Below are 20,687 nucleotides of genomic sequence, written 5' to 3'. Positions count from 1 at the left end.
ACTCACTCCATACTGTAATTCTGTGTATGGTTCTCAAGTTTAGCTGCAAATAATATGTATATAATTTATAATATAATGTAGAATATAATGTTTCTTTAAAGGGCACTATAGACTCAAATAGTGAAAAGTCATTGAATGTGAATGAGCAATTTATGTTGTCCTGTTGTCTCTCCGCTATCATGTTTAATTAGCTTCCATGCGAAATCTGGGGCATTGCTGATTGGCTGCCAGACAAAGCAGTGTTTTTTTAGCCCGCCTTTTTACACAGAGCAAGCAAGGATCCTCTCTCGTACATGCCAACATTTTACAATTCTTCACACTTTTATTTCACAGTAGCCTTATTATGGCATGTAGGTCCATCCAAGGTTCTGCCATGGACTTTGACAACATTTGCTTAGATCTAAAGACTCTCTTTTTGACGATGATGATGTTTAAATGGGGTGAGTAGTGACACATTTGTTTTTTTCCCGCCTAAACAATTAGCTTTAAATTCAGGGTAAATATAGGATTAAAAAAATTATGCTTTTGTTTTTTTAGAACAAAGTTACTTTAAGGAACATGACATGTTTTCACTTTCACAATTTATCATGTCTAAAGGTCCATCTCCATGTTTCAACAATTCCTGATAATTTGTTTACCTGCTGTGTTAAACATAATAATTGTAAATACATATATATATATATATATATATATATATATATATATATATATATATATATATATATATATATATATATATATATATATATATATATATATATATATATATATATATATATATATATGTATTTAAAATTATTATGTTCAGAGAAGCAAGTCCGTATCCATTTTCATCAGGACCCTTGGCGTGCCAAGGGTCGCGCCAGGCCGTACCCATATCCGCAGCAGGTCTCCAAGGTGAACAGCCTCTGGCATGTTAGAAATACATATATATATATATGTATATATATATATATATATATATATATATATATATATATATATATATATATATGTATATATATATATATATATATATATATATATATATATATATATATATATATATATATATATATATATATATATATATATATATATATATATATATGTATTTAAAATTATTATGTTATGTATATTATAGAATAGAATAGAAAGTACTTTATTGATCCCTGGGGGAAATTCAGCACCACAGTTCGCTCACAATAGACAATGATAATAATAAATATAATATATATAATATATAATATATGAATAATATAAATATATTCTACATATATTCTACATTTAAGTGCAGTCAAGGAACATATGCATTATACAGTCTGATGGCTGTCGGTATGAAGGACCTCCTGTGTCGTTCAGTGTTGCATTTTGGGAGTCGGAGCCTTCCACTGAACGTGCTCATTCTCTCCGCAAGGCCCGAGTGTAGTGGGTGTATGTATATATATATATATATATATATATATATATATATATATATATATATATATATATATATATATATATATATATATATACGAGACGTTAAAAATAAGTGAATACGAATCTGACAGAACCATCTTTCAAATAACTTCTAGCTATAGGCAATGCAATAACTTGTGTAATGATGATGAATGGATTCAGGATAAATAATATCAGACACTAAAATGTTGTATTATATTTTATAAATGAATTAATTGAGGATAGATGATATTGGAAACTCTAAGTTTCATTATACAATGTAAATTAATTGAATTCATGATGAATGATATCAAACACTGTGGGTTAATTATGATATGAATGAACTAATTCAAGATAAATGATATCAGAGACTGGGTTCATTATATAATGTAGATGAATGAATTAGGATGAATTGGCAAGTATGGCGTGTGTGCGTGTGTGCATAGGCGCTGATCCCGTGGGTGCTTCGGGCCCGAGCACCCACGGACAATGCCGAGCACCAACATGGGATTGATGGCAACTTTCAATCTTTAAAATATTTTTTTTATAATCTATCTTGTTGTAGTTAATTTTGTGGTGGGTTTGGTCTGTATTACATAATAAAAAAGTCACAAATCATATGGCCTTTTACTAACAAACCAAACTAACCAAGATTTCACTGTGCCCGATTGTGGACTAGTGACATAATCATCTTGACTTTGATCACACTGCACATGTGTGAATGAAGGGCATACTTACTCAACAGCCATACACGTCACACTAAGGGTGGCAATATGAACAATGCCAACACTGTCATAAACATGTGTCATATAGTGAAACCATACTAAACAACAACGACAAACACATTTTGGAAGAATATTTGCACCGCAACACAACATAAACACTGAAGAACAAATTCCCAGAATTCCCTACAGCACCAACTCTTCCAGGACAATATAAACAAACGCCATTGGTGGATCTACACCTAACATCCACTGTAATGATACCACATACAATAGCGTATCTAATCGATACTACTATGATTACATCGACATTTTTTAACATCACAAAATCTTCTTTCGTTTTTAAAAAAATGTATATTATGTTTATAAACTCAGGAAATACGTCCCTGGACACACTTTGAATATGACCAATGTATGATCCTGTAACTACTTGGTATCGGACTGATACCCAAATTTGTGGTATCATCCAAAACTAATGTAAAGTATCAAACAACAGAATAATAAGTGATTATTACATTTTAACAGAAGTGTAGATAGAACATGCTGAAACAGAAAATAACCAGATATAAACAGTAAATGAACAAATAGATTAATAACTAATTTTCTACCACTTGTCCTTAATAATTTTGACAAAATAATAGAATGATAAATGACACAATATGTTACTGCATACCTCAGCAGACTAATTACGAGCCTTTGTTTGTTTACTTACTTGTTTGTTTACTTACTAATAAAAGACAAGTTGTCTTGTATGTTCCCTATTTTATTTAAGGACAAAATTAGACTTAGACTTCCTTTTATTGTCATTCAAATTGTAACTTTACTGTACAGATAATAAACAAAATTTTGTTGCATTAGCTCGTTGTAGGCAGGATAAAAGAGCAATAAGGTGCAGATATAAATAAATAGATGTCTGTACAAATAAATATATTGCACTTTTGCATATGCATCAACATTTATGGATGTATGTTATATTGTCTTTATATTCCAGCGAGTTAATCCGTTTTTGGGGGGAATTGAGGGGATAATTATGATGCTTTCAAGAGTCTTACGGCCTGAGGGAAGAAGCTGTTACAGAACCTGAAGGTTCTGATACGGAGGCTGTGAAACCTCTTTCTAGAGTCCAGCAGTGAAAACAGTCCTTGGTTGGGGTGGAAGGAGTTTCTGCAGATTTTCTGAGCCCTGGTCAGGCAGCGGCTTTTTGCGATCTCCTGGATAGGAGGAAGAGGAGTCCTGATGATCTTTACCACTGTCCTCACCACTCTCTGCAGAGACTTCCAGTGTGAGGCACTGCAGGCTCCAGTCCAGACAGAGATGCAGTTGGTCAGTAGGCTCTCTATAGTGCCTCTGTAGAATGTGGTGAGAACGGGGGTAGGGAGCTGTGCTCTTTTCATCCGACGCAAAAAGTGCATGCGCTCCTGAGCTCTTTTTACAAGAGCTCCGGTGTATAGGGACCAGGCCATATTATCAGTTATCTGCACCCCCAGGAACTTGGTGCTGCTTACTTATCTCCACTGCTGTGCCATTGATGAAGAGTGAAGTGTGGCTGGACTAGTGCTTCCTGAAGTCGACGATGATCTCCTTGGTCTTGTCGACGTTCAGGACCAGGTTGTTGGTTCTGCACCAGTCAACCAGATGTTTCACTCCTCCCTGTAGTCCATGTCGTTGTTGTTACAGATGAGGCCCACTACTGTTGTATCGTCCGCATACTTCACAATGTGGTTAGTAGAGGACCTGGCGCAGCAGTCATGGGTCATTAATGTGAACAGCAGCGGACTCAGGACGCAGCCCTGGGGGGAGCCGGTGTTCAGGGAGATGGCACCGGAGGTGTTGTCGCCCACTCTCACAGACTGGGGTCTGTCTGTGAGGAAGTCAAGCAGCCAGTTGCATAGGGGGGTACTGAATCCAAGGGAGGCCAGTTTGCTCACCAAATGCTGCGGGATGATGGTGTTGAACACCGAGGTGAAGTCCAGAAACAACATCCGCACGTGTGTGTCCTTTCCTTCCAGATGTTCTAAGCTCAGGTGGATGCCGTCCTCTGTGGAGCGGTTAGGGTGATAAGCAACCTGGTATGGGTTGAATGTTGGTGGGAAGTCTGGAGACAATATATTTCTTTACCAGCCTCTCAAAGCACTTCATTGTGATGGGGGTGAGTGCCATGGGGCGATAATCAATGAGGGAGGAGATTGTGGGTTTTTTAGGCACTGGAATGATTGCGGCCGTCTTAAAACATGATGGTACCACAGCGAGGTCAGCGAGATGTTGAAGATGTCTGTGAGAACCCCAGCCAGCTGGTCTGCACATCCCTTAAGCACCCTGCCCGGAATGTCATCATGTCTCGCTGCTTTCCAGGGGTTCACTCTCCTCAGGGTTCTTCGGACATCCGCTCTGTCCAGATTGAGCGGCTGCTCATCAGGGCGAGGGATGGATTTCCTCGCCGGTGTGGTGTTAAGTGCCTCAAACCTCGCAAAGTGGTTGTTTTGGTCGTTAAGGAAGCTGATGCTGTTGTCACAGGGACGGGGGGCAGCTTTATAGTCCGTGATGACATGTATGCCCTGCCACATTCATCTAGTGTTCATGGGGTTCTCGAAGAAGTCCTGCACTTTCTGACTGTGAGCACGCTTTGCAACCCTAATGGCACGGTTCAGGTTAGCTCTGGCTGTTTTAAGTGCTACCATGTCGCCACATTTAAAAGTGTGGCGACATGTACGTGCAAAGCCTTCAGCTTTGCACGTACCTCACTGTTCATCCAGGGTTTCTCGTTGGCCCGTGTGGGGATGTTCTTGATCACACTAATTGCAATAAGAAAAATAGGTTTAATGTACCCTAAGATTTTTTGGTTAAAATAAAGCCAATAATGACCTTTTTTGGGTCCCCTTTATTTAGAAAAGTACCTAAAAGTACAGAAAAATATCGAAATAATATTGGTATCGGGTCAACACTAATGCACACACTCCGAGCACCCACTGGCAGAAATGTGGATCAGCGCCTATGCGTGTGTGTACGTTTGTCGTGTTAAATGCGTCTTTTAAAGATCCAGCCTAATCTTCTTTATGCTTTTAAATGTTAAATTATTTCTGCACTTTATGGGTTTGTACTGCAAATTGTGTTGTACTGGTACAATGACAATAAAGACAATTCAAATAAGTGATAACAGATACTGAATGGCTTCATTCTATTTTATAAACTGTGGGTTTTATCATATAAAATAGTAGCCATGCCAAAGGCCTACTTCAAACTGAAACCTAGCTGAATGGCAGCTACTTTAATTTCCTGCCAGGAAAGGCCACCAGCCACACATCAGTTAAGTTTCAGCCCAGAGCCTATCATACAAACAGGAGAACTTATGAGTGGCTCCATTTTTAATATAGATGAATAAATTCAGAATAAACGATAACAAACTCTAGGGGTTATTTCTATAACAACAATCAGTGATTTATATTAGTGGTTCTAGTGATATGCAGGCTCCATTTAGTTGTATGCCAAATAACCACTTGATTAAAGTACAGTGTTTTATTTTCATATATTCAAACACGGTGTTACTGTTCAAACTGTGTATAATGTTACAGTGGCCAAAAATATTAAATATACTTGTTAAATAAAGCCTCTGCCTTGTCTTAATGAATACTTGGGCATACTTTGCTGCTGTATTTCATCATGGTGGTACTTGGAGAGCCAACTGCTTTCTAAAGTAGTACAAACGTTTGTACTTGGTGGAAAATGTTTAGGGAAACCCCTGATATTAATGAATGAATCAGGATAAATATCAGACACTGAGAGGTTACATTATATTTTACACATGTAAATGAATACATTCGGAAAAAAAAATATCAGACACTGTGGGTTTCATTATATTTTATACTGTAAATCAGTGAACTCAGGATAATTATATCAGAAACTCTAAGTTTCGTTATGACAATGATTTGGGTGAATTAGTTCAGGAAAAATCATATTATTTTTACTTAGTAAACACTAAGGGCCTGATGTAGGTATGCATGTACTAAAACCTGTGCAAACGAGTACACACAACGCTGATCAACTAAGCTAGTGCACTGAGAATTCCCAAAGTAAAATAGGGAGCACAATCAATTTAGCGTGTTTTTCTTCATGTATATGCATAAAATATGCTGATTATCAGAATGTCCTTTTGCACCTTATATTTGTATCTCCTATTCCCAGTAAAAATACTGGGAGTAGGAGATGCAAATATAATCATTTAGCTGCTTTTGCATCTATTTTTCTACAATTCTAAGGTATGTGCAAACTGGCACAGTTACGCACAAATGACTGGGCCCAGTCATTGCGAGAACGCGATCACTGCAATGTATGCGTGTCAACATATATGGAATATCAGAAACAAAAATATTAGACATATTATTATTTCAGCAATGACATTTTATCATTTGTTTAACTGCTGGATGACTTCAAGGGTTGATTAAAACAAATTAACTAATTAATTTGTTTTTGGTGGAAAATTAATTAATTATTGAATTTGTTTTTGTGTCGTCTGTTTTTTTTTTAAATGGCTTAAATTTGTTTCCATATCATAGATAATAACTCTTATATGGAAAAACAACAACAATATATTATATTGTTAATAATATATATTATATTGTTAATCATGATTCGATTTTTGGGGTGACAATACGATTCATAACCAATTCTCGATTCAACACGATTCAAATTCAAACCGATTCCCACAGTATATTGTTAGTTTATAAATTATAATTAAACCTTTTCAAAACAGGTTACGTTTACAAAAGTTTGTATCAATCCAGCAGACCTCCCATGAGTTTGGCTAATGTGTGCACGGCCTCGCAACTTCCCCGCATATTTTGGTGCTCATATGTGCACGTAATTGAATTAAAGCATATGTTTGTTTTGAAGCAGGAACAGCAACTTGTAACAATATAAGATCTTTATTGCTTAAATACAGTGTTGGGACTAATGCGTTACAAAGTAACGCATTACTGTAACGCCGTTATTTTTGGCGGTAACTAGTAGTCTAACGCGTTATTTTTTATATTCAGTAACTCAGTTACCGTTACTACATGATGCGTTACTGCGTTATTTTAGGTTATTTTTTATGTAGTATCGGCTAGAAACTGAGAAGATCTGAGTGTGTTTTATTGGAGAGCTGCAGTGTCGTCCTTCTGAATCTTCCCGTGTCACAAGGGGGAGAAGAGAAGAGGCGTGCTGTGTGTGTGTGTGTGTGTGTGTGTGTGTGTGTGTGTGTGTGTGTGTGTGTGTGTGTGTGTGTGTGTGTGTGTGTGTGTGTGTGTGTGTGTGTGTGTGTGTGTGTGTGTGTGTGTGTGTGTGTGTGTGTGTGGATGGGGGGGGCGTGTCTGTGTTTACTAACAACAAGACATCATGGCGGTGCCGAAGTCGAGTTTCTTAACATGGAGATATACTCAGTACTTTTCTTTTGTCGAGCACAAAGAAAATAACATTTTAGTTAATTGTAAGTTTAGTCTTGAATCAAATATCCTATCTACTGCCCAAAACAGCAATTCAAATCTGCTGAAACACCTACAAAAGCAACATGCTTCGACAAAGCTAGTAAAGAGAGACGCACTTCACCTCCACCTCCACCTCCACCTAAGCAACAGCGGCTGGATTTTAACGGAGGGACTGCTAGCCAGGACAACATTGATAGAGCCATTGCAGCGTATGTGGTAAAAGACATGCAGGCTATTTCTACAGTGGAGTAACCCGCTTTCAGGTATCTAATTAGCATGATACCGGGCGTCAAATGGCACGGAAAACATTTTCCAAGTACCTGGACAGTGAGGACATAAAATGGAAAGCGAGCTAAAGAAAATACTCCAAACTCTGCCTCTGCTCATCATTCCACTGAAGGTACACACACACACACACACTGTCAATTCTCTTATATACTGTTGATCTTTCATTATAGACTTCTAGAGTGTTTGATTATCATATCACTCTAAATGTATAGACTATAAAGTTCACAAACATACAGAGGGATCCTAGTGGGCCAGGCCAATCTTTCCTTATCTCTAAACTAAAACTGGGGAAATGTGTAGAGTGTTCTGGGCTTCAGTACAGTGTTGATCTCCTGAAGACATGATTTTATTTCACAATTCCTTGAGAGAAAAAAACGCCTGGTTAGGCTTTGTGTATGTCATGTGTGCCTTCCATGGGTGAAGCCAGGTTTACAGCTATGTTGTTATTATGCTGGTTGTTACTTATGTATGTTATGTTGCAGTTATTTAAAATAGTTTTGTCAATTTCTTCTGGCCTGAAATAAATTGGCCCTTTGAAACATATCTTTGTCTTTGCGTGTTGTATGTAGACCACATTGCTTAGCAGAGTTTAGTGATGCAAATGCATTTAAGTTGATCAACAGATTGTATTGTTCTCCAGTGCAATAACAGTACTGAAATGAAGGCTAAAATGTCATTATTGGGAGCCTTAAAAAAAGAAGAAGTAACTAAATAGTTACTTTTCACAAGACGCCTTTCTTTTTGGTGTAAGTAACTGAGTTAGTAACTGAGTTACTTTTGAAATAAAGTAACTACTAACTGTAACTAGTTACTGGTTTTCAGTAACTAACCCAACACTGCTTAAATGACACAATTGTCATCCTCTTACTTAGCTCAAACCTACTTATGGTTCCAGTCTATGCCGCTAAGTCTTCTGGGTAATGGATCACTCCTATTTTACATAGAAGCTATATCGGTTAGTTCTTGTGTCATCCTGCATGGTGTGTTTGTGTATGGAGTATGTTTAGGCATTCCTTTTCCTCTAGTTCTCCAGTAATAAAAACATTTGGAAGAAACTTATTTTCAGCCTTGGTTGTGAGGATTAGTATTCTATAAGTTTTTTTGCACTGTAGACAGATGACACATTTGTTGCTGCTTGCTCTAAAATTCGAGCCGAAGTTCTGGCAAGACATGCACTCTCCTGGTATTCATTAAACTCCTGCATGTGTGTAACAAGGAATATGAAAATATGATTGTGTCTCCCTGAGTCTGCATTCCTTTTGAAGGAGTCTTACTTCAATCAAATACAATCTTTGGACATGTAGACACTAAGTTGTCAAAGGCAAATATGGGCCTCCTGATCCAATACCATGATCGGGATCGGGACATCTTTAGTGAACAGCCTTAGATTTAAAATGCTGGTCATTCTGTCACTAGAAGATTAGAGCAGCAAAGAGATTGACCTGCGGAGGTTGTAGGGATTACAAAATGTAAAGGCTGCAGAGGTCAGTGAGGCCATCAAACGTCTGGGAACGAAAGTGCGTGGAATGACATCATAAATCATTAAAACTGGTATCTGGATTATCCCAGATTACTCTGGGTGAGAAGTGATAGCTAGTCAAATGTACTGAGTGTAGAATGGAGCACAAAATAATGCAAACACAATTCTGATACATTTTCTGCAACTGCTAATCAAAATCGGCTGAGTGGAAATAACCCACAACAAAATTAAGGGGAACTGCAACTTGTTTGGAATTTTTCCCATCATCCATAATCCTTATGTAAAACAAAAACACACGCCTTTCCCTTTTCGAAATAATGAAACATGCTAGTCCAAGGTAATGGGGATTCTACTATTTTTCCCATAAAGCCTATAAAAACCATTCAAAAACTGCCCACAAAACTGCATTTACATGCCTTGTCCTGCATATTAACCAAGCTATAGCAAACTTGTTATTATAGGCAGTAACACCGACAAACTAATTTAGTGCCACATGATGATTTAGGGGCAGCACAGAGGTTAGTGCATGTGCCTCAGAATACGAAGGTCCTGAGTTCAATCCCGGGCTCGGGATCTTTCTGTGTGGAGTTTGCATGTTCTCCCCGTGACTGCGTGGGTTCCCTCAGGGTACTCCGGCTTCCTCCCAGCTTCAGAGACATGCACCTGGGGATAGGTAGATTGGCAACACTAAATTGGCCCTAGTGTGTGAATGTGAGTGTGAATGTTGTCTGTCTATCTGTGTGCGATGAGGTGGCGACTTGTCCAGGGTGTACACCGCCTTTCGTCCGAATGCAGCTGAGATAGGCTCCAGCACCCCCCACCACCCCAAAAGGGACAAGCGGTAGAAAATGGATAGATGGATGATGATTTAGTATTTCACTATAGCTGGATCTGCTTAGCAACCTGTAGCTCATCCTCTGTATATTCAGGGTCAAAAAGATAGATTATCATTTGTCACAAAGTAGTTGTCGTTGGCTCTCATATGGTCTGCCAAAATTTGTGATTGCAACACAGAATATGTTGTTGTTGACGGAAGAACAGTTCATTTCTATGCGCTCTTAGAAATCAGTCTTGGCTAGAAGTTGCAATAATGCTTAAAATAAGTATTACATGTTATCATGACAGTGCCTATTATTAAATGCTAAAAACATATACAGCTGTATATAAAACATTGTTGGAGTTTTTCTTTTTTTTACAGTGCTTTATTAACATGCAGATGAATTCCCATTTCCCATTTATTCGAACCTACAGAAAAGGGAGAGACGTGTGTGTTCTTAAGGGCAACTGAACTGAGCCGTAGGTAGCTGATTCCTGCTACCCAAGAATGTACAACAATTCTTCTCAACAAAAGAGGAGAGATATAACCTTAGAGGAAAATCGAATTTAAAACATTTGTATGCACGTACAACACTTAAAACGGATGTATGTGGAATTAAATTATGGAATAGATTACAAAAAGAAATCAAACAAAGCACCAATATGATTCAATTTAAGAGACTGTTCAAACTACAAGTGTTCACAAAGTACACAGAATGATGAAGATCTTGAACCTTTAAAAAATGATTATTTATGTATTTAATATTTGTTTGTTTACTTATAGTGTATTTATTAATTATGTATTTATAATTTATTTATTCACTGTTCTGTTATAAACAGATAACAAGAAAATGAGATAAAATTGCTATGATAAGAAAAGGGGTAGGATTAAATAAGCTCTGCTTCTTCCGACTCCTTTTCGGACGTGGAAATATGTGATGCAACAATATGCAATGCAAACAACTGGAAATATGTGATGCATTACATTGTATTGTATGCATGTTCAAAATAAACAGAACGGAACAGAATGGAACTGAACTGAACAAAGAGGCAGCGTAAATACATAATGGCCAAACACGGACATGTTGCCTTTATCTCAATTCAAGTTGGTGCGCAGGGTAATTTAGCTGGGAGCGTGAGAGCGTTTTACTCGCAAAGGAGACAGGCCTGACTACCTTTCCACCAGGCGGAAGTTGCGACAGGACAGCTCTAATCCCATCAAAGGATGCGTCGACAGCCAGAATAAACTGGGCATTGAAATCTGGGTGGGTTAGAGTGACACTTGTCATGAGGTCGTGTTTCAGTGTCTCAAACGCGGCCTGGCATGCGTCGGACCAATCAGCAGGAGTCAGCTTCACAGGACCTCCTTTCTTCACAGGTTTGCGACCTTTTTTGCGCTTGCGCTGAGCACTAGGTTCAGCTGTGAGCCTGAACAGCCGTCGCAGAACATGCCTCGATGAAACTTTGGTAGTACATTACCATGCCTAAAAGTGATCTGGTTTTACTAGGGCAAGGTGTTTTCCCATCGGATTCCATGACGTCTGCGACCTGTAGGTCATTTATGGCTCTGACCTTCTCAGGGTCTGTCCGAACTCCATCTTCACTGATGACGTGCCCGAGAAATTTCACAGTCCTCCTGAGGAAGAAGCACTTCTTGGGGGCAAGCTTAAGGTTGTGCTCCTTGAGGCGGGTGAACACCATCTGCAGGCGTTTGAGTGCAACTTCCTCTGCAGGAGCAAATACCATCAGATCGTCGAGGTTAACACAACAGGCTTGTGAAATTCTTGTCACCGAATATTGACATCATCATCCTCATGAAGGTAGCTGGACTGTTGCATAGGCCCTGAGGGAGACGGTTATATTTATGAAGTCCAAAGTGTGATGAGAATGCTGTATACTTCTTGACATCAGGATGCAAGGGGACATTATAGAAGCCTGATGTCAGGTCCATCGTGGAAAATAGAGCATTTCCACCGAGTGCGGCTAGAGCATTTGCTTGAGTGGGTAGGCAACCTTCACAGTTCTTGCGTTGAGCCATCTGAAGTCAGTGCATACTCTGAGGTCTCCATTCCGCTTCCATACGAGAACGAGTGCAGATGTACATTCACTGCTCGACTTTTGAATAATGCCTTTTTCCTCCATCTCATTCAGAGTCATTCTCAGTTTCTCATATTGGCTTGGTGGTATGCGCCTGTATGGTAGACGAAACGGCTTGTCATCAACAAGGTGGATGCGATGCACAAACTCTTTGGCTTCTCCGCAGTCCATCTTGTGTCTGGAGAAGATTGACTCATATTTTTCAATAATGTGAACAAGCTTGTCTTTCCACTGCAGTGACACTTCGCATGACTTCAGATCAATGTTTTGCAGACCCAGAGTCTCAAGTGCACGCATCATGTCCTCTTCTGACCTCGGATGCACATCTTCGCTCTGCACACACTGCATGTTGCACTTGACCTCCTCTGCTTTGGGTAGGTCCTCCACTGCGATACAGGGGGACACATCTGCGATCTTTGGCCATTGGTTCTGTCTGGCCAGGAACAACCATTACCGGAACGATCATCCTGCATCCGTAAACGGTGACATCAAGGTTATACATGTCTTTGGGGGAAACGCGGTATCCACTGCAGCCTACAATGACATAATCATCAGCTGTGTCCTTCGTCATGTCAGGGCATTTCTGTAGCAGGGATTCAACAACAGACTCATTTATTGTACAGGCCATTGACTCGCTGTCTAACAGTGCTTTGAAAATGGGGCCATTCTTCACAAGTACAGGCGTGTAGAACAGGCTATCAGTCTCTGCTATTCTCTGGGATCCCTGAAAGATCAGTTTCTTGGATGAGAATGCATATCAATATTACTGTACTGCCACTATAACGGCTGTGCGACTTATAGAGGGATTCAATATCAAGCATGTCGGGCTTCTCATAACTGGTGGGAGGTTCAAATAGCTGATCTGCACAGTCCTCCACTGTGTGCAGATCACTCAGTTTTCCTGAGGCTGTGGGGTGGTCCTCCTCGCTGAACAGTGATGACGTGAATGGCCTGGAGCATAGCACTTGAAGCAAAGCCTCTTCTCCCGGCAATGAGAGAAAGCACTGTGACCGTCATCTTTGCAAATAATGCATGGCATGTCAGTAAACCCGTCAACTCTGTTCTCATGACACCTGGGTGGAGCTCGCTTCCTCACTTGTGACTGGTTAGAGGTCCCACGCAGCAGAACCTTTTCCAACATAGCCATCACCTCCGCCAGGGGGACATACTGAGGGTTCTGGGTCTGAGGTGGCTCATGACCACTGCAGTCAAGAGCTGGACTATGGCTCACCTCAGCTGCGTGTACTGCGATGTCCATCCTCTTCACAGTGTGTACTGGGGGAGTTGCTTTGCCGCTCATCTCAGCATGGTACTCGTTCAGCACCTCCAGTACTTCACACGCTGACCATTTGTCGATTGTTTTGGATATAAAAGTGAGGGCCAGGTCTTTGCAGGGACAGTTCCTAATAAACATGGGAATCACCTCCGTTTCAGGGTTGTCCAGCTTCTTGCCCTGCTCTCTCAGACAGTCAATGGCGAGGTCAGCTGCTCTGTTCAGTCTCTGCCAGTAGTCATAGGGGTCTTCCTGGTCTTTAGGCAAAGTCGAGTAAAAGTCAGCTAAGGGGACAGAAGAGTACCTAGTACAGCTAAAGTGTTTTCTAAGTAGACCATAAATCAGGTCGGGCTGAGCATGCATATCAATATTACTGTTCCTAAAGCTAAACTTCACTACATCCTTAGCTTTTCCCCTCAAATGCATAAGGATCTCCTCAGCCAGCTCTTCGACGCTCACATTACTCCTCTTAATGAATGTTCTCATCATATCTTCCCATTCATGCACCTTAATTGAATCCGACCCATCTCCTACAAAAGATGGGTGGTTCCTTAACCTTCCTACGTGTGACAACCTGAACCTGAGATACATCAGATACATGGCTAGGCTGACTCAGTGTGCTTGTTACATTATGTGTGAAAGTTGAATCAGGAGTTACTGTGCTAAGTGGCTGCAGGCACGTGCACACATAGGGCCCTATGGGTGCTTGAGCCCCTGCCCTTTTTTGCCTCGTCTTAAAAAGTGCCCTCTGCCTGTGTGTGTGGGTGTTTTTTTTTTCGTTTTTCTTTTCTTTAAACAACATTAATAAATTCCTGTCAGGGATGTAAAAAAAAACAAAAAAACAAAAAACAGCGGTACAAAAACTCCACGTTTTCTTGTAATACCGGGTTGTTTGAGCCTGCCGCTTCCGCCAGAGAGAGAGAAAGAGGGCGAGTGAGTGAGTAAGTGAGAGGAGAGAGAGCCAACTGCGCCCCTGAGACGTGACAGTGGAGCAACTTAAACCTGTGAGTTATGGTCTAGTCGCCGTCCACTTATTCAGCATCTAATATGGGTAATATTTCAGAAAAACGCTGTATTATTCTATTATTCAATGTGTCAGCTTCTGTTTTTACCGGACGTCGGAGCACGGCGCATCAATTGAGCACGGCACATCAAGTCCGCACAGAGCAGAGCGGATCGTGCGGGACAGGAAGTAGTGTAGTGGATTGTCCGAAGCTTAAGCAGGCAACAAAAGTAGTTTAGTACAACACATTTATTTACCCATTATCAGAAGTGCAGGTTGAATTGAGTTGGCCGTGCAGACAGACCACATGTACTCCGGAGCAAACAAGACACACACAAGCCAAAATCTCTCTCTAGTCCCGGTCTTCTGCCATTTTTTATATAAAAAATGGCAGAAGACCGGGACTAGAGAGAGATTTTGGCTTGTGACGCACAAAAGACATATGTCTTTTGTGCGTCACTTGTATTTTATCTAGTGCGTCATGATTGTTTTGTTTTGGTTTGTCTGTTCCAAAACAACCTCGTATCTCTTAGTCATATTTGGAAAATCTAAACATTCTGTAGACAGGTTGGCATAACTCCATATTCACCTTTGTCCCACAACTGGTCCATTCAATGGCACAAAATAGAAGAGAATTGAAAATGAGCGAACATTCTTAATAGACAAGAAATATAGGTCAAAAGGTCAGAAATTCTACGATATACCCTCCTTCCAGGGGACCCTGGACCAAAAAAATTTCTGATGTAGACCACTAAGTTAAATCTCTACCACAGATAGAGGCAAAAACCTCAATGTTTTTATACGAGGCAAAAATTCCGTCTATGACCCTCCTTCAGAGCGATCGCTGTTACCAGCCTGCAGTAAAACCATCTCACAGAACACAATTAGTGGCCTACCCTTTGATTTAGTAAAGGAATAACAAATACTTTCATCATGAACATCATTGAACATAAATAGATGAATGTATATAGACTTATGACTGTAAGACATTTGCAAAAATATTTTTTCCGGCATTTGCAATGAATGTAGTTACCAATATTGTTAATTACCAATTGATTTTGAACACAACTGAATTTCGTATGAGTCCATGTTCGATTAGTGCTCGTATAGATGGCTCGGTGGTGCCTCAGGCTGGTGGCCTGCCGACACCTCGTTGGGCTTTTGGCTGCCTTGGTGAAGAAAGAGATCCACTCAAACAGTCTGTCTCTGTCTCTTCTTGGGGTGTGGTTCAGTCCATTGGGCAGACTGTGCAATGGCATGTGCGCGCTGGCCGCTTTGGGGAAAACTCAGGTAGAGTTGGAGCTGTGGGGCTTTGGTCCAGGCCCTCGGCTTGCTTCAGGGCCTCCTTCCACAGCTGCTGGAGTCCCGACGGACACATATTGGCTGGCAACCTTAGTCGTTCTCGTCATCGCTGGCTAGGTGTTGTCTCTCCTCTCGGTTCCTTCCAGTCAGGTATCGGGTGTTGGTCCTGGATTGGCTTTGACCGTGCCCCTCTTAGCGAGTGCAAGGGAATCTGGAGTGGCTGCTTTCATCCTCAAATCTGCACAGAGGAACTGGCACACAAATTCTACATTTTGCAAACATACCATTTTGGTCTCATGGTCTTTCCGCCTTCCTAGGAAGCTGCTGGTCCTGAGAAGTGCTGATCTTGTGACTGAAGACGATAACCTGTTTTCTTAAAATAGGTGCTGTTGTTTGACCTAATCTTTTTTGGGGGGGGGGAAACCATGTCGGGATATTAGATAATTCACAAAACATTTAATTACTGAATTGGCACCCTCCTTTGAGGTTGGGGTTGCTTCCGCCAACCACTGCAATTGTCAATCTAAATCATTACGTTCCTTTATCCTTGTACCGGATTGATCATATCGATTAAATAAAACCTCAACACGCTCAAACCTGACCCAATCCAAACTCACCTCCCCCCTCTGTCCCTGAAACAGGGACAGTGTTAGTCGTAGTAATAGTAATAGTAGTAGTAGTAGTGGTAATAGTAATAGTAGTAGTAGTAGTGGTAGTAGTAGTAGTTTCAGAAACATCCAAGAAAAAGAAAAGGCAGCTGTCCCCAGTAGTTGTCAGCTGATGTCGTGCTGTCAGGCAACATCAGGAAGTTCCTTCTGTGCAGTATTGAATGTCAGGGCACAGTTCGTAAGCAGGTCATTACAAGGTGTGTGCAGGTTGACCACAAAGGAATGCTTCAAAGATTGTGTTGAACATTATCCGTTGACACTTATGTCCAGCAGGGGTCTGTTTGTATCCTGCTGTTCGTCCTGCTGTGGGCGTCCTCTGTCACACCTGTATTTTTTGTGAGCATGTTCTGGCTACAACTCTGGAGCTTGTCTTGTTCAGAGAAGTTGGCAGTCCCCCGGCTGCATAACTCCACCCTAGCTTGACCTAGGACAACCGTGACTTCCACCCAAGTCCGTCTGTATGGTTTTACGTTTTGTTGAGGTTTTTTCCCTCCAGAATTTGGAACTCAAAAAATGTACACCCATCGTTTTCATATCCTCTCGGTTAGTTCAATTTTGCATATCACGTTTTAAAATCACAGTCTTAACTATCCCATTAAATGTTAATTAATAGCCCTAATTCAAAGACTATAAGTACTACTTCATGTGTATTTAAGTACCCTTTTAATTCACTTAAAGATTATCTATAAATTAATTTAAACTATCATTTGTCTATCAGTAGGTTCGAGCAAGCTGTACGTCATGCTACAGGCAGAATGTTTTTTATTCTCGTTTTCCCATCTTCTCTTTCACACTAGTCACAACATGCACATACACACATTGTTTTGTGCCAGCTGTCCTGATATCGCAGCACAAACACCTCTAAAGGCCACCTCCCAGACGTATGGTGGAATGCAATGTCTAATTAAAAATATAAGTTACTCCAAACTAAAAATGTCAGACTGCACTTTAAAGTTACCCGACTTAAACTTACTTTTATTAAATTAATTTCCAAACTAACCACCACCACAGCAGACATCTTCCTCAATCCTATCCCAATACTCCCATAAATTAGAAAGGTGTTTCACAATAGTGGTTAAGTAGTTATTTTAAGTAATAGATCTCAATATGGGGAATTTAATAAGACTAAATTTGCCCTAGTGTTTGAATGTTGTATGTCTATCTATCTGTGTTGGCCCTGTGATGAGGTGACGACCTGTCCAGGGTGCAAAGTCAAATTGTGAAACAAAAATTAAAGTTGAATCAAGTGGAAATTGACAGAGTATATGAACTACATTCTTGAGAATAGTAATTGATCATTAATATGTTGGAAGCCGCATATTGAACATATTAAAGAAAAATATCCAAATCCATTGCTATTCGGTATAAAGTAAAACACATGCTGAATAAGAAATGTCTGCACATGTTATATTATTCATTTATTTTTCCATATGTAACATTGTTTTGAAGTTTGGGGAATGTTTATAGAAGAAATATAGACCCAATACTTAAACTTAACAGGCTCATTTCAATAATACACAAAGCTGCTACCATGATCCTACCAATCCATTTTTTATAAGTCATAATGTGTTAAATGTTCAGATAATCTATTTTTAAAACAATGGCAATTATGTTTCTAGTAAATAACAACAGCCTTCCAGTTTGTATTCTTAGCTTATTTACATTATGAGGAGAAAACTATCATTTACGGGGGATATTGATTTTTGAAATAGGTCAAGTAAAATAAAAATAAAAACACAAATGTATTTCAGTTTTAGGAGTTAAATGATGGACCATCCTCAGTGGTGAGCTGAACACATGTAGTTTTTTGTTATGGTTTTGGAGACCTTTGAAAAGTAAAGTTTTTTTAACATTATAAAATATAGTAACAATTACTTTCATCTTTTAACGTTGATGTTCCAGGTAATTTAATCTTCCGTAAATGTATATGATAGGCCAATATAAGCCTTGGCTTTTGTTTGTTCTTTTTTCGGTCATTCTTTTTCTTTTCTTTTCTGTGTGTAAATGTGTATGATTGTTAATATGTCTAATTTACTGTTAAACTGCTCACACACATTGGTTGATGGTTGATTATATGACCAAAATAAACCTATTTCATCTATTCATTCATTATCTATCGCACTCATTTTTTATTCCATTTTGCATGTAATTATTCCTATTGATTTCTTCCCCTTTCACTCAAACAACTAAACAAACAAACAATTAAACAAACTTGCAGCTAACCACAATCAACAGCATACCATTTACGAATACCTTCATTTGTCACTTTCTCATCTTTTCTTCACTTTCGTTTTCCTTTACAAACAACATCCTGTATCCATCTCTTCCTTACACTTCACACAATGTTTCTATTTTCTGTTCTCCTAGAAACCATTCACGTAACGTAAGGTTATAAACATCCTTTTCCCATATTTCCTCAAACCATCCTCTTCACCCACAATCTTCCTTCACCTGCTCTCTCTTCCTCTCTCTCTCACTCTCTCTCCTTCTCTCACAATACAAACACAATAATCCAAAATAATCAGTCTTCTAAAATAATTTTAGCTCTAAATATGATTTAGGGCAGTGCTTTTCAACCCCCTTTTTTCCAGTAAAATAAAGAAATAAAATACAGCATAATGTCATCAATTTCTGATTTATTAAATTGTATAACAGTGCAACATACTGCTCATTTGTTGTGGTCTTACTTGAACTATTTGGACAACAAAAAAAAGATATAAGAATAACTAAAACGTTTTTAAAAATTAAACAAGTGATTAAATTATAATAAAGATTTCTATACATATAATCAATCATCAACCTTCTTTGGATATTGTAATAGTGATTCATCTGGACTCGTGAACTTAATTCTAAATATTTATTTTGTTGAAGTATTATTCTATAATTATATGTATAAAGGATTTTGAATTGTCGCTATTTTAGAATATTTAAAATCTTAGGTACCCCCCTTTTTGTCCGGGCGGAAACACCATACCCTCCTTTGAGAACTACTGGTTTAGACTATAAAGAATCCTTTGTCCCACACATCATTAGACTGTACAACTCCTCTTTGGGGGGGCTAGGATAACAGGGAATGCAAAACAATAACAGTGCAATACTTTTTTATATCATGGTCGTTAATGCCTAGTTTCTCTTATTATATTCTTATTTTACTGTTCTCTTTTTATTCTCCTTGTAATATTTTTCTATTTTGTTTCCATTTATACCCTTATTAGTTACTGTTTACTTTTTACTTCGTCTTCCTGAGAGAACTCTCCTGAAGGAATCCCTAACGTGTTATCTGTCTATCTATCTATCTATTACTAACCCGAGCACAATTCATGACGTCATGCTCATCTTGCAGACAGTTATTTCCATTTAGTTTTATTCTCTACATGTAATTCTACATGCACCAATGTCACATAGAATTTTGCTTTCTTTGTTATTTATTTACATTATTATTTCTGGTTTACTTGCTGTCTGTTTACTTAAGTTCTCATATTTTGGTCTGTCTTCCTTCTGATTAGAATTTGTTTAACGCTCCTCTACGTTTTGTTTTGACTATGGCGCTGAGTGTTGGCGATTCTTATCTGTACTTCCTCAGACTCTATGATTCACAGATGTTTTTAGATGTTTTAGAATATAAATTTAAATTTACTTCATCGTGATTATTCTTGAAATGTCAATATAATTAAATAATCAATTTAACTTTATTAAATTTAATTTTATTTAATGTGTTTGCTATATCATTATTAATTCAAAGCTACAATGTGTTCCAACCTATGATGTGCGTGTGATTGTGTGTTTGTCTCAACTTCCACACAGGAACTGGATGGATCAGATAAGCAACAAGGCTGTTCAATACAGTATATTACACACATAATTAATGACTAATGAATTTAACAATGCTTCAATATCCCAGTCCAAATGTATGTATTGATATTTAAATGTTTATTTATTCATATACAGTATATTTTATTTTTCCTATTATCAAAACCAACCTGTCAGCCTTCTCTTCAGATTGAGTACAGCTGTCCACTATATATATATATATATATATATATATATATAGATTTTTATTTATTTATTTATTTATTCTTTAAACCTAGCTCAATGCTAAACTAATCCAATGCTATGCTAACTCAATGCTAACCTAGCTCAATGCTAACCTAGCTAAATGC

At 38.9% G+C, this 20,687-nt stretch overlaps 1 protein-coding gene across 1 annotated transcript in view; it reads left to right on the top strand.

Moving 5' to 3' along the window:
* Nucleotides 1–259: 259 nt before the first annotated feature.
* Nucleotides 260–20,687, top strand: part of crb2a (crumbs cell polarity complex component 2a) — a 61,214-nt gene continuing 40,786 nt past the window's right edge. The window contains exon 1 of the mRNA XM_062031064.1: nucleotides 260–440. Within this exon, the coding sequence (XP_061887048.1) occupies nucleotides 344–440 (97 nt within the window). The 5' untranslated portion in view covers nucleotides 260–343. The remainder of the gene's footprint in view (nucleotides 441–20,687) is intronic.

Source organism: Entelurus aequoreus, linkage group LG21 (genome assembly GCF_033978785.1).
Source record: "Entelurus aequoreus isolate RoL-2023_Sb linkage group LG21, RoL_Eaeq_v1.1, whole genome shotgun sequence".
Lineage (NCBI taxonomy): Eukaryota > Metazoa > Chordata > Actinopteri > Syngnathiformes > Syngnathidae > Entelurus > Entelurus aequoreus.
This window is presented reverse-complemented; position numbering and strand designations above follow the sequence as displayed.